This window comes from Pagrus pagrus (assembly GCF_965226575.1).
Source record: "Pagrus pagrus genome assembly, chromosome: 3".
Lineage (NCBI taxonomy): Eukaryota > Metazoa > Chordata > Actinopteri > Spariformes > Sparidae > Pagrus > Pagrus pagrus.
Window position 1 is genome coordinate 16,272,155 of NC_140187.1, and position 21,650 is coordinate 16,293,804.

The 21,650-nt window shown below is 38.7% G+C and overlaps 1 protein-coding gene across 1 annotated transcript in view; it reads left to right on the plus strand.

The window, feature by feature from the left end:
- The window catches only part of ca16b (carbonic anhydrase XVI b), a 112,724-nt gene that overhangs the window by 43,903 nt on the left and 47,171 nt on the right, over nucleotides 1-21,650 (plus strand). Inside the window, exon 3 of the mRNA XM_084349561.1 lies at nucleotides 15,747-15,926. Within this exon, the coding sequence (XP_084205687.1) occupies nucleotides 15,747-15,926 (180 nt within the window). The remainder of the gene's footprint in view (nucleotides 1-15,746; nucleotides 15,927-21,650) is intronic.

The following is a 21,650-nucleotide window of genomic DNA, read 5'->3' on the forward strand; positions in this document are numbered from 1 at the left end:
CATGACCATCATCAGCACTTCTTTTCCTTACCAACCAGTTACCAAACTCATCTGAAAATCTCATTTTAAAATAATGGCTTTCAAGATTGGCCAAAAATGACACTCAAAAAATCTTTCTAAGTTAAATAGACAAGTTGAAATATATTTGAATTTCTGCAAGATGTTTGATGACCATGTGCTGAAAATGTTGACATCATTGTGATTTACGTCCCTGTTTACAACACACCAAAAGCAAATGATGAGCGCGACATTCATTTTCAAAGGGAAGTGAACCATCGCTTGCGTAGGAGTGAGAAGAGTTTGGGAGAGTTTTATAGTCTGTAAATGAGCCGATAACCACATCAAATCTAGATCAATCGAATCTCGATTTCTTGGTCAGTTCTGCTTCTAAACATTTAACCTCAATACTACAGTTTCAAGTTTACTGGAGCATCTGATCGGTCTATCCCCAATATAACAATTATGACAGGAAAAGTCAAGCTTGGAGCAAGTTAATGTCAGAAGAGGGACAAATTGACAGCGAATTGACGTTAAATAAAGATAAAGACAAGCGGCTGACCTTTAAACTGTTCGTTTCTGTGTCTCATTTCTACATCTTTGCTGAACTTAATTGTTATAAATTGGTAGCAGAGCCTTTGTTGCTGCCAGCTGTGCTTTCAAACAATCAATAGCCAATAACAAACTGCTAAACTGTTGCAAAGACTGGGAATGTTCAATTTATAATCCTCGTCCCTGACACTGACCACTTTAAGTAGAGATCGTTAGTTTAATGCATTTTGGGGGGATTTTTATATAGGTTTAGAGGCGACGCTAATCATTTACCGGTGATGGATAAACTGCTGTTGAATGCTATCAGCTTTAGGCACTGACTTTTCAGCTTTGAGGGTGTTCATGTTGGAAGAACAGTGTAGGATTTGGTCATCCCTTCTATAAATAATCCACCACTTTAAACCCCCCCAGTCAATAATGTGTTTTTCCTCTTGTTCCTACAGTTAAATGTTTAAGCTTCACTGTGTAGAATGATGCATGTGCAGATTTGACACTAGAGGCTGTATTTAACACACATTGCTTTAAGTGTCAATTTTCTACACACAAAAAAATATATAATCGAAAAAAAATATATAAATGCAGCACGTTTGTTTTTGCAAATAAAAGATCTAAGGCTTTTTCTATGCCAGAGCTCCAAACTAACATTTTTACCCTGGTTGCACTGATGTGCCTAACTTTTTAAGTTGCACCAGCAAATAACAATGTGCACCCTATACACTATGTCAATTATTGTAAACAGGAATGAAGGTACAAGTAGATGTTTTTTTTTCCATTTAAATCGCAGCACTGGCAGCAAGAAATGGTAATAACCTCAACTGTTTAAAAATAAATTGATACATTTTAGGTGCAATGGTGTGACCAATGAAAATGTTAAGTCCCGCTTGACACATTTTTTGGGTGCATGTTGGACCAAAAGGCTTACTTCTCTAAAGTTTTGGGCTCAGATTTGTTAAAATACAGGTTAGCCACTCCCCCTGACTGGTGTGGCATGTCAAGATGCTGAGTATACTGCATCAATTTCGCAGGTGTGCCTTTGACTGGTCACAATTAAAGGCCACTCTAAAATGTGCAGTTTTTTTACTTGAAGACACGATGCCACAGATTGCCGTGTTTTGAGAGTGCATGTTGACTGCTGGAATTACCACCAGAGCTGTTGTCTGTGAATTAAGTGTTTATATCATTCCACTCTTATTTTAGAGTGACATTTAATGATGACCAGTCCAAGGCACACCCGTGCACTGATCATGCTGTTTAATTAGCATCCTGATATGCCACACCTGTCATGTGGATGGATTATCTTAGCAAAGGAAAAGTGCTCACTAACAAATTGATGCTTCAGCTTGTGAAAAATAGGGGCATAAACAGAAGTGTTGCGTTTATGTTTTTGAGTGTAGTTGGAAGCCAATTGTGGTCCACTTTGCAGCAGAAGTGTGAGACTGGACTTTAGAGTGGAGTAGGAGGCAACTTGTGTCCAGCAGTTAAACTTGTGAAATGAAAATATTTGCATATTCATATATTCTGGAACTTTTAATGAGGGAGAAGGAATCAGTGTCAAGGATTTTAATATGGTAATTATACTTCTTTCCTCCAAAAAACATGTCCGACACATTAGAGAATTTTTTTTGTATGCCTAATACATGTGTGGAGGGGCTCTTTAAGGACAGTGGAGTAGAACAATGGTCCTAAATGAACTTACCCACAACCAGTTTTTAATAGGCAAACAGCAGAGTGCTCTTGACTGGCCGAGTCATTTGACCTCAGTCCAAATGGGCTTGCATTTCACTTGCTGATGGCAAAAAGCCACAAGTGAAGATGGCTGTAGTACAGGTCTGGCAGAGCAGCGCGGAGGAGGATATCAAGTGTCTGCTAATGTCTACAGGTTGTAGATTTCTGGCAGTGATTGAAAGCATATCAGCAGCCAAATCTGAAAATATTATGTCTTAATTCAAGTTTATTTTATTATGTCCAATCACCTTCTGTCTCTTTACTTTCAGGTGATTATGTGAAAAATAGGCTACAATTTCCACTGATCTAATTATAATAGCATCAAACTGATAAACCTTATAGTCATTGTTACAAGTCCATTCCAAGCTTGAGCACACAAATGTGTAACTCCGTACCAATTTACCTTGGGCCTCCCAGTTTTTGTCACAGATGTTCTTGAAAAATGAATGTTAACTTACAGTAAAACGAGACCCTCAAAAATCCTATAGCTGTACTCCGAATACTGTTAAGTTATGAATATTTGCCGATTGGCCATCAGAGCTAAATTCCAGCATTTTTTGAAGCCTCAGTAACCGCTTGTTTTTTTACTGGATTGGGTTGAAATTTGTCCCGAAAACCCAAGAGACCCTTTAAATAGTTGTTGCTTAATCATTTTTTAACCAAACCAAGAATCTGCCATTTTCAAAAATTCATATCTGCAGTAGTTTTCACTTTCTTGCAGCCAAATTTTTGTTCTATGTTGTATTAATTAAATTTTGTAACATCTTGGAGAACCCTAACTCTAACCCCTAAACACCCTAACCCTAATTTTTTCGTACTCTTCAGTGGCTGTAATATTACATTCAGTGGTTTTATTTCATAGGTAGATATTTTTACTGTCGACTTCAAAGTTTTCTATTCTTGTGTGATACCTATTGGGCCTGTTTTTCATTGGGTTCAGGACATTTGCAGGCATACAGAACAGGATGACATGATTGTGTATGCAATAGACCAAACCATTACAGGCAGTTATGAGAACTAAATATTAATCTTTTAAAAAAATAACCTCAAATCTTCTTCTTACTGACCTACGCTGATAAAGTCAGTACTTGCTTTTCAAGTAGTGAGATTTATTTACCATGCCAGCAAAGTCTCTATTTGTCTCAGGTGTCGACCATATTTGAAGTCCTCTTTACAGGCACGCTCTAGTTTTTTCATCATTTCCTTTCAGGAAACTTCTGTAATTTCATCAACCCTCAAAGAAACCAAATAAAATCGACATAAACTTCTCTTTTAGTTTGACAGACAGGCGACGTCTCCAGATTAGATTGTTTAACTTGAGTCACACACCACATTATCTTCTCGCTGCAGACTGGCAACCCAGAAGCTGCTCACTTCACGGTGTAAAAAAAAAAAATTAAAAAATAGAGAAGATATTCTGGTGTCTGGTGGTGGTTGTGTGCCCGCTGGTGCCTGTCAGTTAATGTCAGCTCGTCTAGCATATCACAGGAACATAATGGTACTCTACAAAAACGCAGAATACAAAGTACCTATCCCTCTGAGTTGTATCTCCTCTTTGTCATCCTTTGTTCTCTTGAAGTAATGATTTAAGTTGTCATGGAGACACATACAGCATTTCCAAGGCTTTGGCATTAGTACTTTCTTCTGCATTGCTGTTTTTTGTTAATTACAATGGGAAACATGGTAGTGCACAGTATGTCAGGGTAATAATGGTGAAACCTATGTTTTTAAACCTCTGTCTCACTCCGGGAAGTGTTCTCCACGAACAGGCTTTCACTGAGCCTCTTCCCACCATAACTGCACATTATGGCCTCATCACATTCGAGGTTGCGATTATTAACTTCTCTGGAGATAAGACGTTTAACCTCCACTTCTCTCCTCAGAAAATGTGGCTCCCGTTCTGCTAATTGGTCATTAGATTGCTATGAAATGCTTGAAAGAAACAGCTAGAAGTAGAAAAGATTATTTTTGTGATTCTCGTTTGCTCTATCGCCTCTGTTGAGATGACCACTGTGCCTGATCCCTTTTTGTTTCAGTCAGGGGAGTTTGTCTGAAAAGGCTGTTTTGTGGAGAGTAAAGCTTTTGAGAAAAGTTGAGTTCAGTCCAAAACACTGTGTCTAATGTAGGGGAAAGAGTGTTTGTGCTTGAAGATTGTCACCGTACAAGAAATTAATTTGGCCTACAACCTCCATGGCAGGCAGACAGCAGCATAGTACAGCTTTTGGATGAGTCTGCTAGAAGCATAGTGGTGGCTCGGGCTATAGTTGCAGGAGATAATAGATGAATGCAGATCGTCTAGAGTAATAAAGCAAGATTAATATTTCAGTGAAGTACCACTTCAGACAACCCCTGGAAGGAGTCTAAGGCCCAGATATCCGGCTCATGAGTTCAGAATCATTTAACAAAACTTGCGTCTGATCATATCAGTCATCACCCACATCTAAAGTAACTGGCTCCCTGTTATATAAAATAACCATTTGAACTTATGTAACTTGGGTCAGTAAGTGACCCGCAGCATCAGCAGAAGAGAGTGCAACTTCAAAATGATTCTTGCAGAGTTTCATTTTGATGGTTGAGATAGCGGAGGATTATTGATGATCCATTGGATCTGATGATTCATTGGATCTTGTTTGCTTTCTCTGTCATTTTGGCTTTGGCATTACATTTGGAGTGGAAGTAGTTATCTTATCTGAACCCTGTGCCAGCTATCTCTGAGAGCAGCCAGACCTTTAATCACCTGTCACAGTTGGTGGCTGCTGTACATTAAAGGAGGCTGATATGGTAGTGGCCCTGAATGGAATGATAGAAAGTTACAATAGCAGGGCTTGTATTTATCAAATGCATCAAATGAAACTGCATTGTCTACCAGAGTCTACAAACGAGGGAGATTGAGGAGTTGGACACAGATAAAAGGATAAGATCTGTAAATTAATGTGGCCTATAAATAAGCATATTAAATTTTTTTCAATGCGTCCATGATAGGCGTGGCCTGAAGAATTGTGTTTTTGGGTTGTCCGTCTGTACGTCCCTTTCTTGTGAACATGATATGTCATAAGAATGCTTTGAGGGGATTTCTTCTTATTTGGCACAAAAATGCTCACTTGGACTCGAGGATGAACTGATTAGATTTTGGTGGTCAAAGGTCACTGTGGCCTCACAGAACACATTTTTGACCATTACTCAACAACTTGAGTTTTATACCCAAAGGGCCAAAGGTTAACTTCACTGTGACATCATACTGTTCTTCAAAAAAGCTTTTGCCATTATTCAACCCAATGCCCCAAGAACAGCAACTTAACTGCTGCATGGAGGCATGCAACTGCAAGGTGCTAATTCAAGGTTTTTTGTTTTTTTCAAATAAAAATCTTGAACAAATTAATTAAATAAAGCTGTAAAAACACGTCATCTTCAGCAAGAAAAAGTGAGTCGTGCATTTTGTTAAATTACTTTTTACATGTTTCGTGAATGAGAACAACTCAATAGCTGAATTTGTATGCACCTTGAAAAACAGCCAAACTATACTTAAATCTAATCTTTTAGTAAAAACATTTTTAATTTAATTTTACTAATAACAGTTTTTAGATTAGTAGAGGGTATTTATGCTGCTATTTGTTTCATGCAAGACTTGTCATTAATAATCCTGCTTAGTCTCTTTTACTCCTGATCCCAATTAATAATAAGCAACTAATGATTATTGTCATTATTGAATAATCTGCTGATTGTGTGGTGGTGAACAATACCATAATCAATAGTAATATAACACAACACATTTCTTGTTTTGTCGACCTACAGTCGAAAATTCCCCAAAACGTTTAATTGATTTAAATATAAGACTGGGAAAAGCAGACAGTTCTCACTTGTGAGAACTTGAAACCATGAATTATTTGGTATTTTTGCTTACTCCAACATGTAAAAGGCGATCTTCATTGCCAGTATTGTCACTGACTTTCAGATTTTATGCTGAGAAAATGATCATTGTGTGGCCCTTTGCCTAAAGTGTACATGAAATGTATGAAATGCAACAGATGTGCAAGCACAATTTTAAAATTGTTTGACATGTTCTAAAAAATCACTTCTCACATCATGATGTCATATACAGCTCTAATGTCTGTAAATTAATGTCAATTAATGATTTAGCCCTAACATAGCCGGTCTGTCTCCTAATGTCACCCGTCTTTATTGCACATGTGAATTCTCTGATAAATTATTGATTACATTTTGATTATTTCCTGAGCACTGCTGATGCTTTACATGTTGAGTGAAAATGATATTGTGTACCTAGTCAACATTTAGGGAAATTTAAAATAATCATTTTAAAGATATTTGATTATAAGCCATCTTTAAGAGACATGGCTGTCCTACTTGTTGGGGCTGAATTTTCTACTGTCACCCTCAGCTGAACCAACTTTTGTCATTTTTTAAGAAGTTTCTCAGACTCTTAACTCTCTTATTGTTGTCCCAGTGTCTCTACAATAAAGATGGAATACAAAGAGATTATTTCTGGTGTGCTTACTTCTTCTATCTCTTTGTTCGTGACAGAACTGACAAGGTCAAATAAATGCACCTTTTAATTTGGTGAAGTGTAACAGAAGAGTCACTCATGCATCACCCTCTATGTCTCCCGTGGTGACCTCGGACACCTTTTTTCATTCTTGCAAACTGCACTGATATATCGAGCACCTTTCCCTTTAGATCTCGCCTGGGAAGAGGATGTTGAACAATGTTGAGGAAAAACCCTTTAAAAGCACTGAAGCCGACTCTGCAATTATTTTCTCGTTTTATAAGTCCTGGGCAGAAATTATTCACTGTTCTTCATTGCATATTCCCTCACTTGTCTTTGAAGCCTTCTGACGCCCACTGAGGGCATTATGGTTTTTACCTTAATGGTTCACTGATAATTGAGGCGTCTTACGCAGACCAGCCAGTAAAGGAATGTGACAAGAAACTCCTTTGAAAGAACGGTTCCCTATTAATATAAAATCATACTCACACGCACACAGATAGAAGGACAATTGTTGCAAATGATGATTCACTCATATAAACCTCCTCTCATTTCCCTGAAAGCTTCCAACTGTTTGTCTCAGTAAGACTTCTGTGGGTATGTTGAAACTTCTCACTAACAGTTTTTGTTCATAAAAATGCATATCACTTGTTGAACTGCACGGTATTGATAGCAAAGAACTACCCTGTCCTTGGTTGATCTCTTGTTTAGTCACACATTTTACTCTGGTGTAGCATTTTGTAGATTTGGCAGTGTGACCTCATTTAGACTCGGGAACAGTCAGTCACCAAAATTGGCTGCCCCAATTTTGCCAGGATGATTTTCCTCACTTTGTAGTTGCATGCTGTTAAGACTGTAGACTGAGCCTCACTGTAGGTATTAGTGCATCCAAGGAGTTCTGAAACTGTGGCTTAGTGACTGAATTTGCAAATCATATCCATTCCCGGTTGCTTGTTATAATTCCTGCAGTTGTGAGACCGTATCTTTATTGTTTAAATGCTCACAGTCGGCATCGTTTAGTAGCTCTCTTCTTCTCACAGTTGATTCAGCTGTGCTCTGAGCTCTCTCCCTTTTCTTCATCACATCCCAGCCATTAGGTCACAGAGCTGCCAGGAGGCATGTAAAGAGATCTGTAGGACACAGAGACAGTGGAACGAAGTCATGCTCGAGGAAGGGACAGAGCCTGTTGGTTTGTTTTGTGCAAGCACAGCTCTGGCCTAGCAGTTTACAGTAGATAGGACTGGAATATGCTCATGTTGTGACAGAATGAAGTCCGAGCATGGTGATGCCATGGTACTGCTCTGAGTATAGGAGCCAGGCATGGTTTCCAAATGTACAGTAAATGCTCCTTACAATGTGCATAATAAATATTAGATGGCAGTATACCTGTTAAACATCAGCATGCATGCATTATCAATGCGAGCGTGTGGGAAGGCTCAAAGCAGCAATGTACCCGAATATGGCTGCTGGCATACCTGCAAACTCTTGGTCTCCCTTCTTTTGTCATCATTGAGGACTTTGCATTAAAGGTGTGGAAAGTTCTCGATTATAAGATGCACCATGATGCGTGAAACGTGGAAGTTTCTGCATAGATTCAGAGACGGAGCATAATCGAGAGTCTGCATCTTATGTTGATTGTTGATTGTCCGGCTTCAGCTGGACAATAAAGTTCACGCGATGTTGCTCCCATGCTTTAAATTGTGGGCAGACATTAGGCTAACGTTACTTATGTAGGAGGGATGTTGGAGGGAGGCAGAGATCATCTGCGAGTGATAAAAAATTTCACCATGTATTTTTTAAAGGGGACATCTAGGGGAACATGTCATATTTTATTAACTTTCTGGGAAGTACGAACTGGATGAGACTTCTGCCTCACAACAATTACTAATCACGTTAGCCATTTCCACCTGAAGCTAACGTCTGCAGCCATAAATATTAACTGTTACAGCAAGCCCAGCTAATCAGTCAAGATCTGAGGAGGCACTGTCAAGTTTGCCGTCTCACTCTGAGAGGTGTGTGCAGGAGAGTCAATAAATGCCTTGCGTTAAAGCTGCCATGTGAAGACAATATTAAAAATTAACATTATTAAAAGATGCATCGTTTATTTTGTAGACTGCTGTAGTCTGATTATTGGAAGATGATTATCTGATTATCGAGATGCGTTGAAAACCATTCTGCGTTCGAAGCGTTGACAGCTGAATTGCAATTGTAATCGTAAGGCCAGTGAAGATTCACACCTCTACTTTGGATTGAACCCTTTTTTTAGCCAAAGGCCCACTCTTCTGGTTAATCTGGTGAAATGTAAACATGCAGAGTTGTGGGGGTTGGCATTCTTGCTAAAAAATTAATTAATTGAAATCGCAATCCATGAGATCTTTTTTCACAAATCCACCCCATGTCCATTAAAATCCATTGGCAAAAAGGTAAACACGCAGACACTATTGTATGTTCATTGTCTGAGAGCAGGGCTGACCAAAATGGTCGTCCCGCCATAAGGTATAATTTGGCTTGCCAGATGTTTCTAAAAAAATAAAAAGATTAAAAAAGAATAAATAGATAAAAAAATAAACCATCCTATCCTACGTATTTAAAGATGAAATTAAAGGATTGTGTGATTTCAGACTAATGCAATGATAAAATCTATGCGGTGGTGTTGGTAAATATAGGTGTGGCAGTGCAACAAACGCAGGCGGTCCGATGCGCATATAGATCATAAACAAGCCTGCAGCTTTAGCAGATAACTTGGAGGTAATGTTGCTAATAATCTCTCATCGCACTAGAGGATTGAGAATCTTAACATCTACATAAGAAATATTGATGTTAAACCGGGAAGTCAGGCTGTTAGCTGTCTTTGACTATTCTGTTTTATTTAATTTTCAACCTGGGTGTTGATCTGACCACTTGTATTTGTTGCCACATTGGACATTTTCACTGCTGTTGCAGTGGCCTAAGATCACAAACATTTCCATTACTATATTTTTTACATGTTGGAGACCATCCTCAGCGTTACTGGCTTGTATAAAAGAAAAGATCTGCCATGAGCCGATCATCAGTTGACTGATTACAGACTAAGTTGACTATTCTGGCCTGTCCCCACATTGTACAAGCCCTGAGCTCTTCAGCAGTCTAACCTGGACATTTGATACTCCCCAGTGCTGCAAAGCCTGTGTCTCCACCATCTGGAGTGTTATCAGCATATTGAAACTGACACCAGGAATGTCTTTCAAAATGTTACCCGATGCTCCTCCATTCACTGAAAGGATTCTGCATCATACACACAGCTAGATCACACTTGCCACTTCTTCATATAGACGACTGCTGTGACCCTTCTCACGCTGTGCCTTATTTCTACTGGCCATGTTTTGTTGTCACTGCCACTCATACATATGGACTGATCAGCGTAGATTTTTTTTTGCAAGGGCTAGTGTGCCAATTCTGGGAGGTCTGCCAGGCGGCATACAGCATGGATGCTTTCTCTCCGAGGGACAAAACGGAAATGACAAGGCAATCGCCATTCTGTCAGCATTGCCATGGTAGCACAGGCACGGCTGTTTATCCCAAGGTTAATGGGATGACGCCTGGAACTGAAAGTGCCAGATTGAGAGAAACATGTGCCTGTTTTACTTAAAACAAGTAGATTGCAGAGAGCGGTGTCGCATCACGCAGAAGTGAGCCAAGAACAGGTCGGATTAACAAACAAGTAGACACATTTTAAACATCACTCGTCTTACTTGTAGCATAGATCATGAATTACAAAATGGAGACGTTATTGAATTTCTCAAAATCTTTATGTAAAGGTGATGTGTTGTTTTTTAAATCTTTGCCGTCTGAATGCTACTGAAACTGATAAAAGTACAATCCGTAGTTTATGTACTGATATGTTTAACTCATGACTGTATGCTTGGTGTGCTGCTTAGTATAGTACAGTAAACATGTATTGTATATACAGACTGCAAATGACACATTGTGTGAATCTTTTAAGGACACCACATGGTATACATAAGCCAGGCTTCATCTGTCTCTTGCAATTGGAAGTTGTCACTTCCCACTGTAAACAACTGACCAGAATAATCAGTCTATAGTGTTTATTTTAGGCATCTATCATTTTCTCATGCGCCGTGTGCAAATGTGCAAATGCACTTCTGATTCCCGTTGTGAAGCAAGTTAATTTATTCCAAAGTACAGTATATTTTCCAGGGATTAGAAAAAATAGCACAAACAACAAATGACAGCAATCGACTATAGGAACAAGACAAACTAAAGACTCAAGTAAAAAAAAAGAAGTCACACCACACACCTCGCTTTCACAGTCCCACCAAATATAGAACATTTCAAGCTTCACAAAGGTAGGATTTGTTGCAGGGCTATTGTATTGTTTTGTATTACACCTTTCAAGTGTTGAAGATGACGCGAGAGGGATCATTGTATCAGCTTATATTTGTGTCATAACAGATAAAAAAAGAAAGAAAGCTAATCTTCCCACCTTCTACTTCTGGACCAGCTTTGGTTTGTTGGTTCTAATTGAGAATATGTGTTATTTTATATTTTGTTTAACAGTATAGCACCTCACCATACAATCCCTTCTGCATGCTGCTGTGTACAGCTACCAGTTGGCACTCAGCCGTACAGTTGTTGTGGAATGGGAGAAAAATGCTCTCATTTTTCACCCACTGTTGGTCTTTAAATTCAGAGGAGCATATATGTAATCATGACCATAGGTTAATATCATACTCGCCTGATAATCGGACTACATTACCATTTTCTTTCACTTAATTAATCCTTTTCAAATCGCTGGACGAATCAGAGATGCGTGCAATGATTCAGAGATCTTGAACCAGGCAAGATAACTCTGTCTGAGATTGTTATATTTCTGGAAGTTGAGCTGAAACATCAGTGTAACTCATCCACCTCTGTTCATATAAAACCATCAGTATACTGCATGAATTACCTCATAGCTCCTATAAAGATTTTCATTAGAATAAATGTGTCGTGCAGCCCAGTGTGCATGAGGTGTTCTCTCAGGGCCATATGCTGAATGTAGTTGCAAATGTGGCGTGTAATATTTTAGATAAATCAATCTACAACATTTTAAAACATGCACTTATTTTTAATTTGTTCACCTCAGCCTGATAGAGTGGCTGGGCTGCAGTGGGAAAGGCTTAACCACGAGGATTATAGTCATTCTGATGGATGGCAATGAGACAGATTAATCGACTGCTGTGCAACCCTCACTTATCTGATTTTAGCGCTGCTCCTCCCTTTCTCTTCTTGAAAGGCAGAGTTATCTCTCTAGCAGTAAATGGGATGTAATGTGTTTTTTTTAATGGAAAATTAGTAAAAGATTACACTTTTCACTAGTTGCACTCTGAATAAGAGACCTGTGAAACATTTCAGTGGGTTCAGTACACTTAGCTTATCATATCATGTGTTTCTGATGCGATAAACTGTTGACATGATCGTCCCTTTGATATTTATTCATATCTTAGCTCCATGTTTGCATATGCCAACTGACAATAAATATAGCCCCGTCTCTTGTCTAGCTTCCTTTCATGTTCTAATCTGCCTCCAAACAGCTGACCTATGGAATTTGTTGTTGTTGTGAGGCATGTCAGTCACGTTTTGCGAGGCCCTATATATCTCAGTTGCATCTCATAAAAGGTTTTTGTAGTTTGCCACAGTTCACTCAGGAGGAGAAGGAAGAAAAGCAAGAAAATGAGGGTTGAAATTGCCCACTGGAGAACCAGAATAGTTCTTAGTGTTTTTTATTGTTGGTAGCCCGCATAGCGCACTTTGTCGGTCAGGGGAATGGTAAATGTTCAAAGCAACTGGAGGCATTGTACTTCAGACAGCTCTGCCAAAGAGAATATATATTTTCCTCAAACCCAAATGGGATGGGAGTAAGTCGTAACCATTTCTACAACTGCCTCAAGTGCGCACTACATTATCAACAATATTTCCCCAAACTACATAAATATACAGCTGACCCTACACAGTTTCAGTCTACGCTCCTGTGTTTGTCCTAGAAACATTTAGAGACGTACTCTGAAGATTAATACAGCTGTGTAGGTGTTCAAGTAAACTAACACAGCTTGTCTCAAGCGTCATCAGGTTCATTAATATGCATTAATACTGGATACTGGATTTTTGAGCCCGAGGCTAATGTCGATATTTGGGAATAAAAAAAAAAAAAGATGAATGTTATTAGAATGTTAATAATAAGTGCAGAATTAAAAAAAAAATCTATTAACCCTTACAAGGCATTATTCTTGATTAAAGTATACATTAATCTTAATAAAGCAAGGAAAAAGCCTTAGTAAAGATTTAACAGTGACATAATACGTAAGTTAGTTAGCCTTAAAAAATGTGTTTGCGATGCCATTACAAACCATCATAAGAAACTCATGAGGCAACGCATCTCAGGTCATCATCCAGACTTTACAGCAAGTCGATCTGGACCCAACACACCCCGTTGTTACGAAGGCTACAATAACATTTTCTATTTTTCTACATCATTCTCTTACAGCGATCCCGTCCACTGTGTTTTTAATGTGGCTTCTTTCCTTGTTGTTAACCTCGTTGTCATGGCGACGTTTACAGCCAGAGAGAGAGATTGAGCGTTGTATGTTGTTGCTGCCGAGTTCATGCGTTAATGATGCACTGGAGAATTAACATTCAGCGTTTCAATTGTAGATACAATATTTTAAATAATAAATATTAAGGACGTGAGATGTCAACAACTATCTTATAATCTAACAATGAACACGTGGCTTGCTATTATTGACACTAAGTGGATAACGTATATATAGTGGTCTTATCAGTATTAGTTGATATTAGTATTAATCTTATCAGGACTTATAACTGCCTTTTTACCTTTTATTTATAACTACCCTTAATACAAGGGTATTAAGGGTATTAAATGGTAATTAAGTGCTGCCAAATTTCTTCTAAGATTCACATTGAATATACAGATTAACAATCTACTTCTCACTGCTTTCTTATGGACATTAAGGGGAACACATTTTATACACTACCTCAAAATGTATTCAGTATTTTTGTCCTGCAATGTCTCAACCATATATACCAATTCAGATATATCTACAATCATCTAATATACAGTCTATCTATATATACAAAGACATTGGCCAATATAATTGGCTCTGTGTCTCCAGAGTAACAATGGAAAAAACAGGTCCTGGTTTGGTCCATCTAATATTCCCTCTCTGTAGCTGACTAGATATCTGACATTTTCCTTAATCTTACCAATATTGATCGAGTTGTGGATTCTCAGTGAAATTGGTGTCAGTAGCAATATTAAAAGGAGTCATTTGCTTCAGTGATAAAATGAAAAATATTGCTTCATAGAGCTTTTTAATCAATTAAATGTTTATTAAAGCTAATTGAGCCCCAGACAATTGTTATGCGATGGCAATGTTCTGGCTAGGATGTCTGCAAGCACAAACCAGTTGAAATACAAGATAATCACTGAATATTTAGGCCTTAATAGAAAATGTCATACACAGAACACTTTTCATTTGAATACTGTACATGATTGCTACATTTATATAAATCCCTTCTTTGTATTTATGGTTTGGCAGGCAGCTTTCTCTTGCCTTATAGTAATAGTGGTGTATTCACAATGGCTTCTGTTCCAGGGAATGAAATATTGGAGTTGTACGGGTGGCTCTGCTCTAGGGTACGAAATATTGGAGTTATACTGGTACAGACATATTGGCAAGTCTAAAGCCATGACTGACAAATTTAATCCTGCTTGCTAATGCAGTCATTAATTAGAAATGCAGCTCAAATCCATTCTGACGTGTCCATGCAATCCAGACCTCACCAGTCCATAATCTTACAGGTGGTGTTCAGAAGACAATTGATTTTGTTTAAGTCACTGGACAAACTTCATGACATTTCCAAGGGCTTAACGGTGTTTATGCACTGTTTTCCTAACCCTGTGACATATTCATTGGAGAATAAGATGAAGTAAATGATTCCTGTTTATGTGTCTGCACACCCCGTGGTGCATGTTTATGGTTGTTCCTTGGTTGCCGTGGTAAAACATCGGATATTTCAAATTAATCCTCAAACGTTGTGTCTTTTCGAGGGACTGGAGCACAGTGTCTTTGGCTGCAAGGTGTTTATTCACAGCAAGACGTAAACCCACCCTTGATCCAGGGTGTTTTAGTAAAGAGGAGTTCTCATATCATTTTCATGAGCCAGTAGCATAGTTGCCCTATATCTGTAGGGAATGGGATCATGAATATTGTGTTAACCCAGAAAAGTTAAAATCCATGCATGCTTCCTTGTTCCCCTGATCCCTCAGCTTTTGTTGTTGCATTGGCCCATTGTACCCGAGAAGAGATCAAGGAGACCCCTGTCGGTAGTGGATTATTCCTTTGTAGAAGCGCCACTGTAGGGGATAGAGGATTAAAAGAGCAGACAGTGGATGGGGATTCTACAGGAAGTTCGTTTGCAGCACACACTGCACATGAATTGTTAAAGTGGAGTATTTTCTATTCAATACCCTTTTGGTGTAATGTTTCTTTGTTTTGTTTTTTTAAAACATATCTGAGGCGTAGACCCACATTAAGTCTGTACCCATTCCAGGCTCAGTTTCAGTAAGTGCGGCACTGTAAGAATACGCCTCATTTGGATATTTATATCGTATATGGACAATTAACGCTGGAATAGCCTGTAGCCAGATGATGAATTTTCATTGTGTTTACATGTTTTCCCAGCTGTTGGAGGGGCTTAGAGGGCACTGCAGCTGAATGAGTATGAAAGAATCATTGTCCTCTTTCTCTCAATTTCCGTTAAGGGTATATTGAAACCTGGCTACTGCTGTAGCAGTTATATTGTCACTGTGTTTCTAATTTTGTGTGTATTGTAGCCACAATTCTTAGACAAAGGAGATTTCAGGGGAGTAGACTTCATTTTTCATAAGTGCTTGTTTCTTGTGTTTCTACAGGAAGCCATGGACCTCGAGGCTGGGCAGCCTCATACCCAGAATGTGCTGCGAAGAACCAATCACCTGTGGACATTGCAGATGAACAAGCTTTGGTTTCGGAGGAGTACCAGGAGCTGGTGCTGGAGAAGTTCAACACTGAGTCCTCCAACCAGACAACCATGAAAAATACAGGAAAGACAGGTCTGCATCACTGAATCTTTTGTGGACTAGTTTTGCCCCCCCCCCCCCCCTGTTTTTTGTTTTGTTCTATCTTGTGTTGATTTCTTTAATTTTCAGGTGCCAAACCAAGTGGGAACAAAAGTTCCCAGAAGGAAACCCCCCGACCCCCACAAAAACATTTTTTTTCACCATTTTTTTTTTCTTCTTTCAAAATAATTTGAAGAACTTAGAAATATTATCCTGGCAAAATCCTTTTTCACCAGGTCTAAAGTCAGAAATATATAACAGAAAATGATTTAGATCAGAAAAAAATGTGTCACCAGAAAGAAACAAATTCTCACTTGCCCGTCAGGGCTTCCGAAGATTTTTCATTATTGCAAAAATTTAATCATATCAGGTGTTGAGTTGGGCAGAAATGTTCCATACTGTGTAACTTCATGTGGCTATCCCTTTTATACATTTTATTTCTGGTTTTATTAGAACACTGCAGGCAATGTTGCAAGTAATTCAGCAAGGAAGCCTTCAGGCAATATTGGATTTACAGGATTTTTACATCACAGTTATGAAGTACCTTAATTTTCAGAGAATTTAATTCATATTCCTTGTGGTCATTTTATCTATGAACAGCTTTAAATTGAATTTCTAGGAGCTTTACCACTCCACAATAGATACTGACAATGTAATATAAAAACATGTGATAAAAGATGTTATCCACATCACCTACTCCTAGTGTAGAATATTGAATGTAGAGAGGTACTAAATTGCAAATCCTGAAACTACATTTCTGTATGTTCCCACATACAGTAGATATTTTATGCGGACTGACTCTTCAGATTTTATGTATGTCTAATGGCAAATTTTAAAACCAAGCTCTAATGTATAAGTCTATCAGATTACAATCACACATAATAGTACCAGTTTATGTCTCCCCATCGTCTTTGTATCAGCCTGCATGGCTTTTTACAGAACCATTTTGAAGCTCACTTGATTAACTGCTACTTCAAACCATTGCCACTTTTGTTTTTCAATCAGCTAATCCGTGGACCATTGGTGTGAAAACCCTGACCTTAATTGATCCCCTCTGCTTCTGGCACTGTTTCTCTCACAGAGTAGTTTCATCTTTTGCGTTTGATCATAATGAGAGTTGTTAGCCTCCATGACAACCAAGGCCACTGGGACAGCCGAGCGATGCTGCGGGCTGCTTATTTACAAAGATGGAAATAACACGGCCGGCTGTAATTTTGGGCACAAACGGTACAGAGGGAATTTTAGATGGCTAAGCAATGTGAAAATCAGGAAAATGGAACAATATTACCGTTGAATATTATTGCGCAAACACTATTTAGAAGAGGTCAATTTAATATTGTGCAAATTCACCTTACAATATTGTGAAATTGATTTAAAACTGGGGGGATAAAACTATGTTTTTTCATTACTTATACCCTTTTTTAATTACCTTGGCAGATAGATTTAACGGTCATTCACACAACAATTTGTGATTGAAGAGTAAATTAAATATTATATTACCAAGATGAAATGAACTTCAGAATTTAAAATATTTAACTTCAAACAGTATTTAAAGATGATAAATATCTGGACAATTGAACGATGGATTGTGTTGAGGCTTATTATCTCTTGAGAATGATTAAAGCAGTTGGCAAACTTTCCTCAACCTCCACCTTTTATTCTCAGAGCTGCACTTGACTGGCTTTATCATTGTAGAAATGTAGATGAATGTGTTCATGGACTACATTTTCAAGACGTTGTTCCTTATTGATTCTAACAGAAATTCATTCTTTATTTTCTTAGGAAAACAATTTCAGTGGTTTGAATGCAATGCATTATTCGCCAAATGACTCTTTGGCCTTCGGAGTCGTTTTTGTTTTCCACATCACGACTTGTTGCATCCTTGATATTATGAGTTTGCAAAGTCCAAAGACTTTTCAATGCGCCCCCCTTTTCAATCTTTTATTGTTGAATCGTACTTAAGTTGTTCAAGATGATGTAAAAACGGCCTTGTTTCGTCTACATGGTAAGGTTCAGCTCCACTCAGCGTGACACACACTAATAGGAACAATGGAGGGGATCCAACTATTCCGTGGAAACATGCCAATACATGATTGCATCCAAGCCTACTGTTGTCTTTGTTTGGTTGTGACAGTGCTATGGTCCTCAGGAGCTGAGCAGAGGTCCATATCATTACACTTTGTATTATGAGAATCATATTTCTTTGTCCATCATTTACAGTTTATTGTCATGAGACTGGGACTATTTCTTCTGGGTTTCTCAAAAATTAATTTGAAAAGTGATGTAAAGAAAGGTTTTTAGTCTGAAATGTTTAGTCTCTGTCAGTTAAAGGTGTACCAGTACAACAGATATACTAGTACTGTATAAGTCAGTAAAATGTGTCCAGTTCCAGTTAAAATTGCAGATACAGGTACGATAAAGCTAGCTATATCAGCATCATTTTATTTCGTCACTGTAGTTTTAAACCTGCTATCGTTGATTTATTTCATTCTGTTTTTTTGTGGCCACTTGGAGGCAGCATACACAAGATGTGGATATAACTGATTTGCTAATTCACTGTACAAATCCTGCAGTTAAAGCACAACATTACCATTTATTAGGAGCCTGTCCATATTCAGTCTCTTTCCTGAGGGAAATATCCGGCTCTTTTTGCAGCTAAATGATCCACTATGTTGACCAGCTAGTCACCAACTGTGTCTGTCTGCTGTTTGGTGCAGAGCAGGTAGTATCCATTTGGTTTTTAGAAGTTTTTGATGAAAATAACTCCCTGTTGGGGGTCGAAAATGCTGCTATGAGAGCTGTGAAAGTAAATCAAACCAGTAAAGGCGGTGGCTGGGTAGCTAAAAAATGAGCTGAAACTCACACAGGATTTGAAGACACAAAATTTTGACGGATTGGATGCTAATTTAAGCATTTTCCTTAATTGAATGGTGCACATTTTTGATGCTGCCACAAGGGGGGGCTGAAGTCCAGCTGTCTAAATCCTACTCAGGGGGGCTTTAACATCCTTCATACTATTTAAAAGTCAGTGTTGTAATTAAGAAACCAAGTGAATAGATCTTAAAAGTTCATCGAGATTGATTTCCCAATGCTCCCTTGTGCCTTGATCCACTTTGAGATCGAGCTGATTGGACGCCATTCAAGCAGCGTTCTTCAACAAAACATTTCTCAGTGAAATTTCAAACAACTCTCGACCAAATTCATGAGGAATCGGAAGACCCCAGAGACGTTCACATTGATCAAGGATTTACTTTCACACACACTCGGCTTCTTTCACTGGCTGTGATTCAAGGTCTTTTTGGCTTAGCTTCTAATTCCTGCTCTACTGTTGGAGGGTTCAAACACACCCAGGGCAGCATTTCTAATGAAACTCCCAGGGCCAGCGAGCATCCCCTTTCCTTGACTTTCCTTCTGTTACAGACGGGATTACACTACTTCAAGCAGTAACAGAGTTTATTACCATTCCTGTAAATATGCATGTGTTTCCAAATGAGTGGAACCAATGCGAGATCATGTGATGGGTGGTTTTTTCCTATGCAGACTGATGTTCACTTTGACCCGGCGCTTTCAGTCTTAGAAATCTCCTGCATCTAAGACCTTTTCCATCATACTGTGGGCCATCAGCTTAAAGCAGCACTGGCACGTTAATACTGCTGGCAGATTCTTTCTTCCCTCACGACAGGCGCTGAGCTCATCCCTCATCACACGAGGTTCTCCCCTCTTCGGATCTCTTTGTCTCTTAACTCGTTTTCTCTTGATCTCGCACTCGTTTCTGTACCTTGCATCGTAATGGTGATACATTTTACGAACCGTGATTTTCATCCGCTCTCTGCCCAGCTGGTTCAACGTGTCATCTGTGTTTACTGACAGTCTTTGTTTGCTTGTCCACATGCTCATCCTCTTGGTTTGCTGATTAAAAGTGGGCTGTCTTTATCCAGAGAGGGTGACTAAATCCCCCTGTAACGGGAGGGATCAGCCGACAGAGCGGTGGCTCTAATCTGGCTAATGATGTCAAACGTAGACGCGGTGAATGGTTATACATTAACATGTAGCCTTAGCCAGGACAGCAGAAGGATGATAATCTGCCTTGTCATGAGAACTGGATAACTCGCCCTTACATGACACTGCTGAGTACATTTACAAATGTTTGCTTCCACAAAAACAGACAGGGTGAACCTTTTGAGGTGAATCCAAATGGCTGATATTTCGTAAAAAACCTCTTAAAAGCAGTAATGTCTGTGGAGGAGGAGGATTACACAGTCCACTATATATTGTAGAACATTTTATGGCCCTCAAAAAACCCTCTCAGATGGCACTGCAGGATTTCAATAGTGATAGTTTTCTCCACTGAAATTAGACTTTTAGGAGAAAACTGCACCTTTCTTGGCAGATTGCAACAACAAGCAAAGCTGTGGTGTTTGATTTGGTCAACTTACTTCAAGCCAGAGACATCATTTTTGAGGGCATTGAGGTTAATTTGTGGCTTGTGGCTGCAGAGTTTAATTTTGCAGAAATATTTCTCACACTCTCAAATGTTTTATACTGCTTTGCTTCCAATCTCAGGCTTCCTGTGTAGGAGAATATTGGATAAAAAGATATGGATTGTATACCCCTGGGAACCGTGCTACATCCTACTGAATAACCCAAAAGAAGTAGTGCGCTCACAAGTAAAAATGACCATTTTACAGAACAAGAAAAGGCTTTTTATAATTCTCAATAGCTTAAGGTTTCACAGATTGGTTTAGTTTAGTTTTGAGACCAAATATGTGACTGTCGATATTTAGAGGAATTGCACACAGAATGAAAATCATTGACAGTCAAAAGCACCTGACTGGTTGTGCATTTCTTATTTTCATCTTATTTTCATTATTGATTGAGGCTGAATTTATACTACCAAATGTAAAATATCACATAGAAATATATTATGCATACAGTACTCATGACTGAGAAGCATACTATGCATATACTACTCACAATGGGGGGTTGGGCGCTAGCACATCTTTTTTCATTAGCATTAGAATTGTACTAGGGGCCCCCTTTGGCCTCCCCTTGGGGCACCACTGCTCGCCATCAGCCTGCCTATCTGAGGCATTTCCATGACTTGTATCTCTATCGAAACAACCACAGTCATAAAACACATCCGACAATAAAATCTACAAGTTGAACCGAAATAATGTGAAATTAACTTCACAGCCTATTTGGGATGCCGAGAGCCTGAAAATGGGAGAAAACATGCATTGACCCCAAAAAATGTTGTGTATGTATGTAATAGTGGCAGGTTGTAAAAAATGCCACAAAACCCTTCAAGCTAAATTTCAAGATTGTCTGGACAAAAATGTTATTGAAGAAACCTTCAGAGAAAGTTTTAAATCGGCCTGATATTCTCCGACAGAAGCATGAAGCAAGCAGGTGGAAAAACATAATTTTCACTTATCCCTCTTTGTATCAAGTGATGAAATGATTCCCCACGTAGAGAGTCTTAAGGAACACACCATATCAGCCTGCGGGTTGCCAGGTAGAAAAATGTTCCTCTTGCTGCCCTTAAGTCCCCCCTGAGTCGAGATCATTTGAGATTTAACAGCTTCTTATCCCTTTAAATAGCCTCTAATGAAAGGATAAAAGCACCTTGATCAGTTGTAATCACAATATCTATTTGCTGTGTGGTTACTTCAGAGTAAAACCTGATCTGTGTTCATTGCAGCTTATGTAACATCCAGT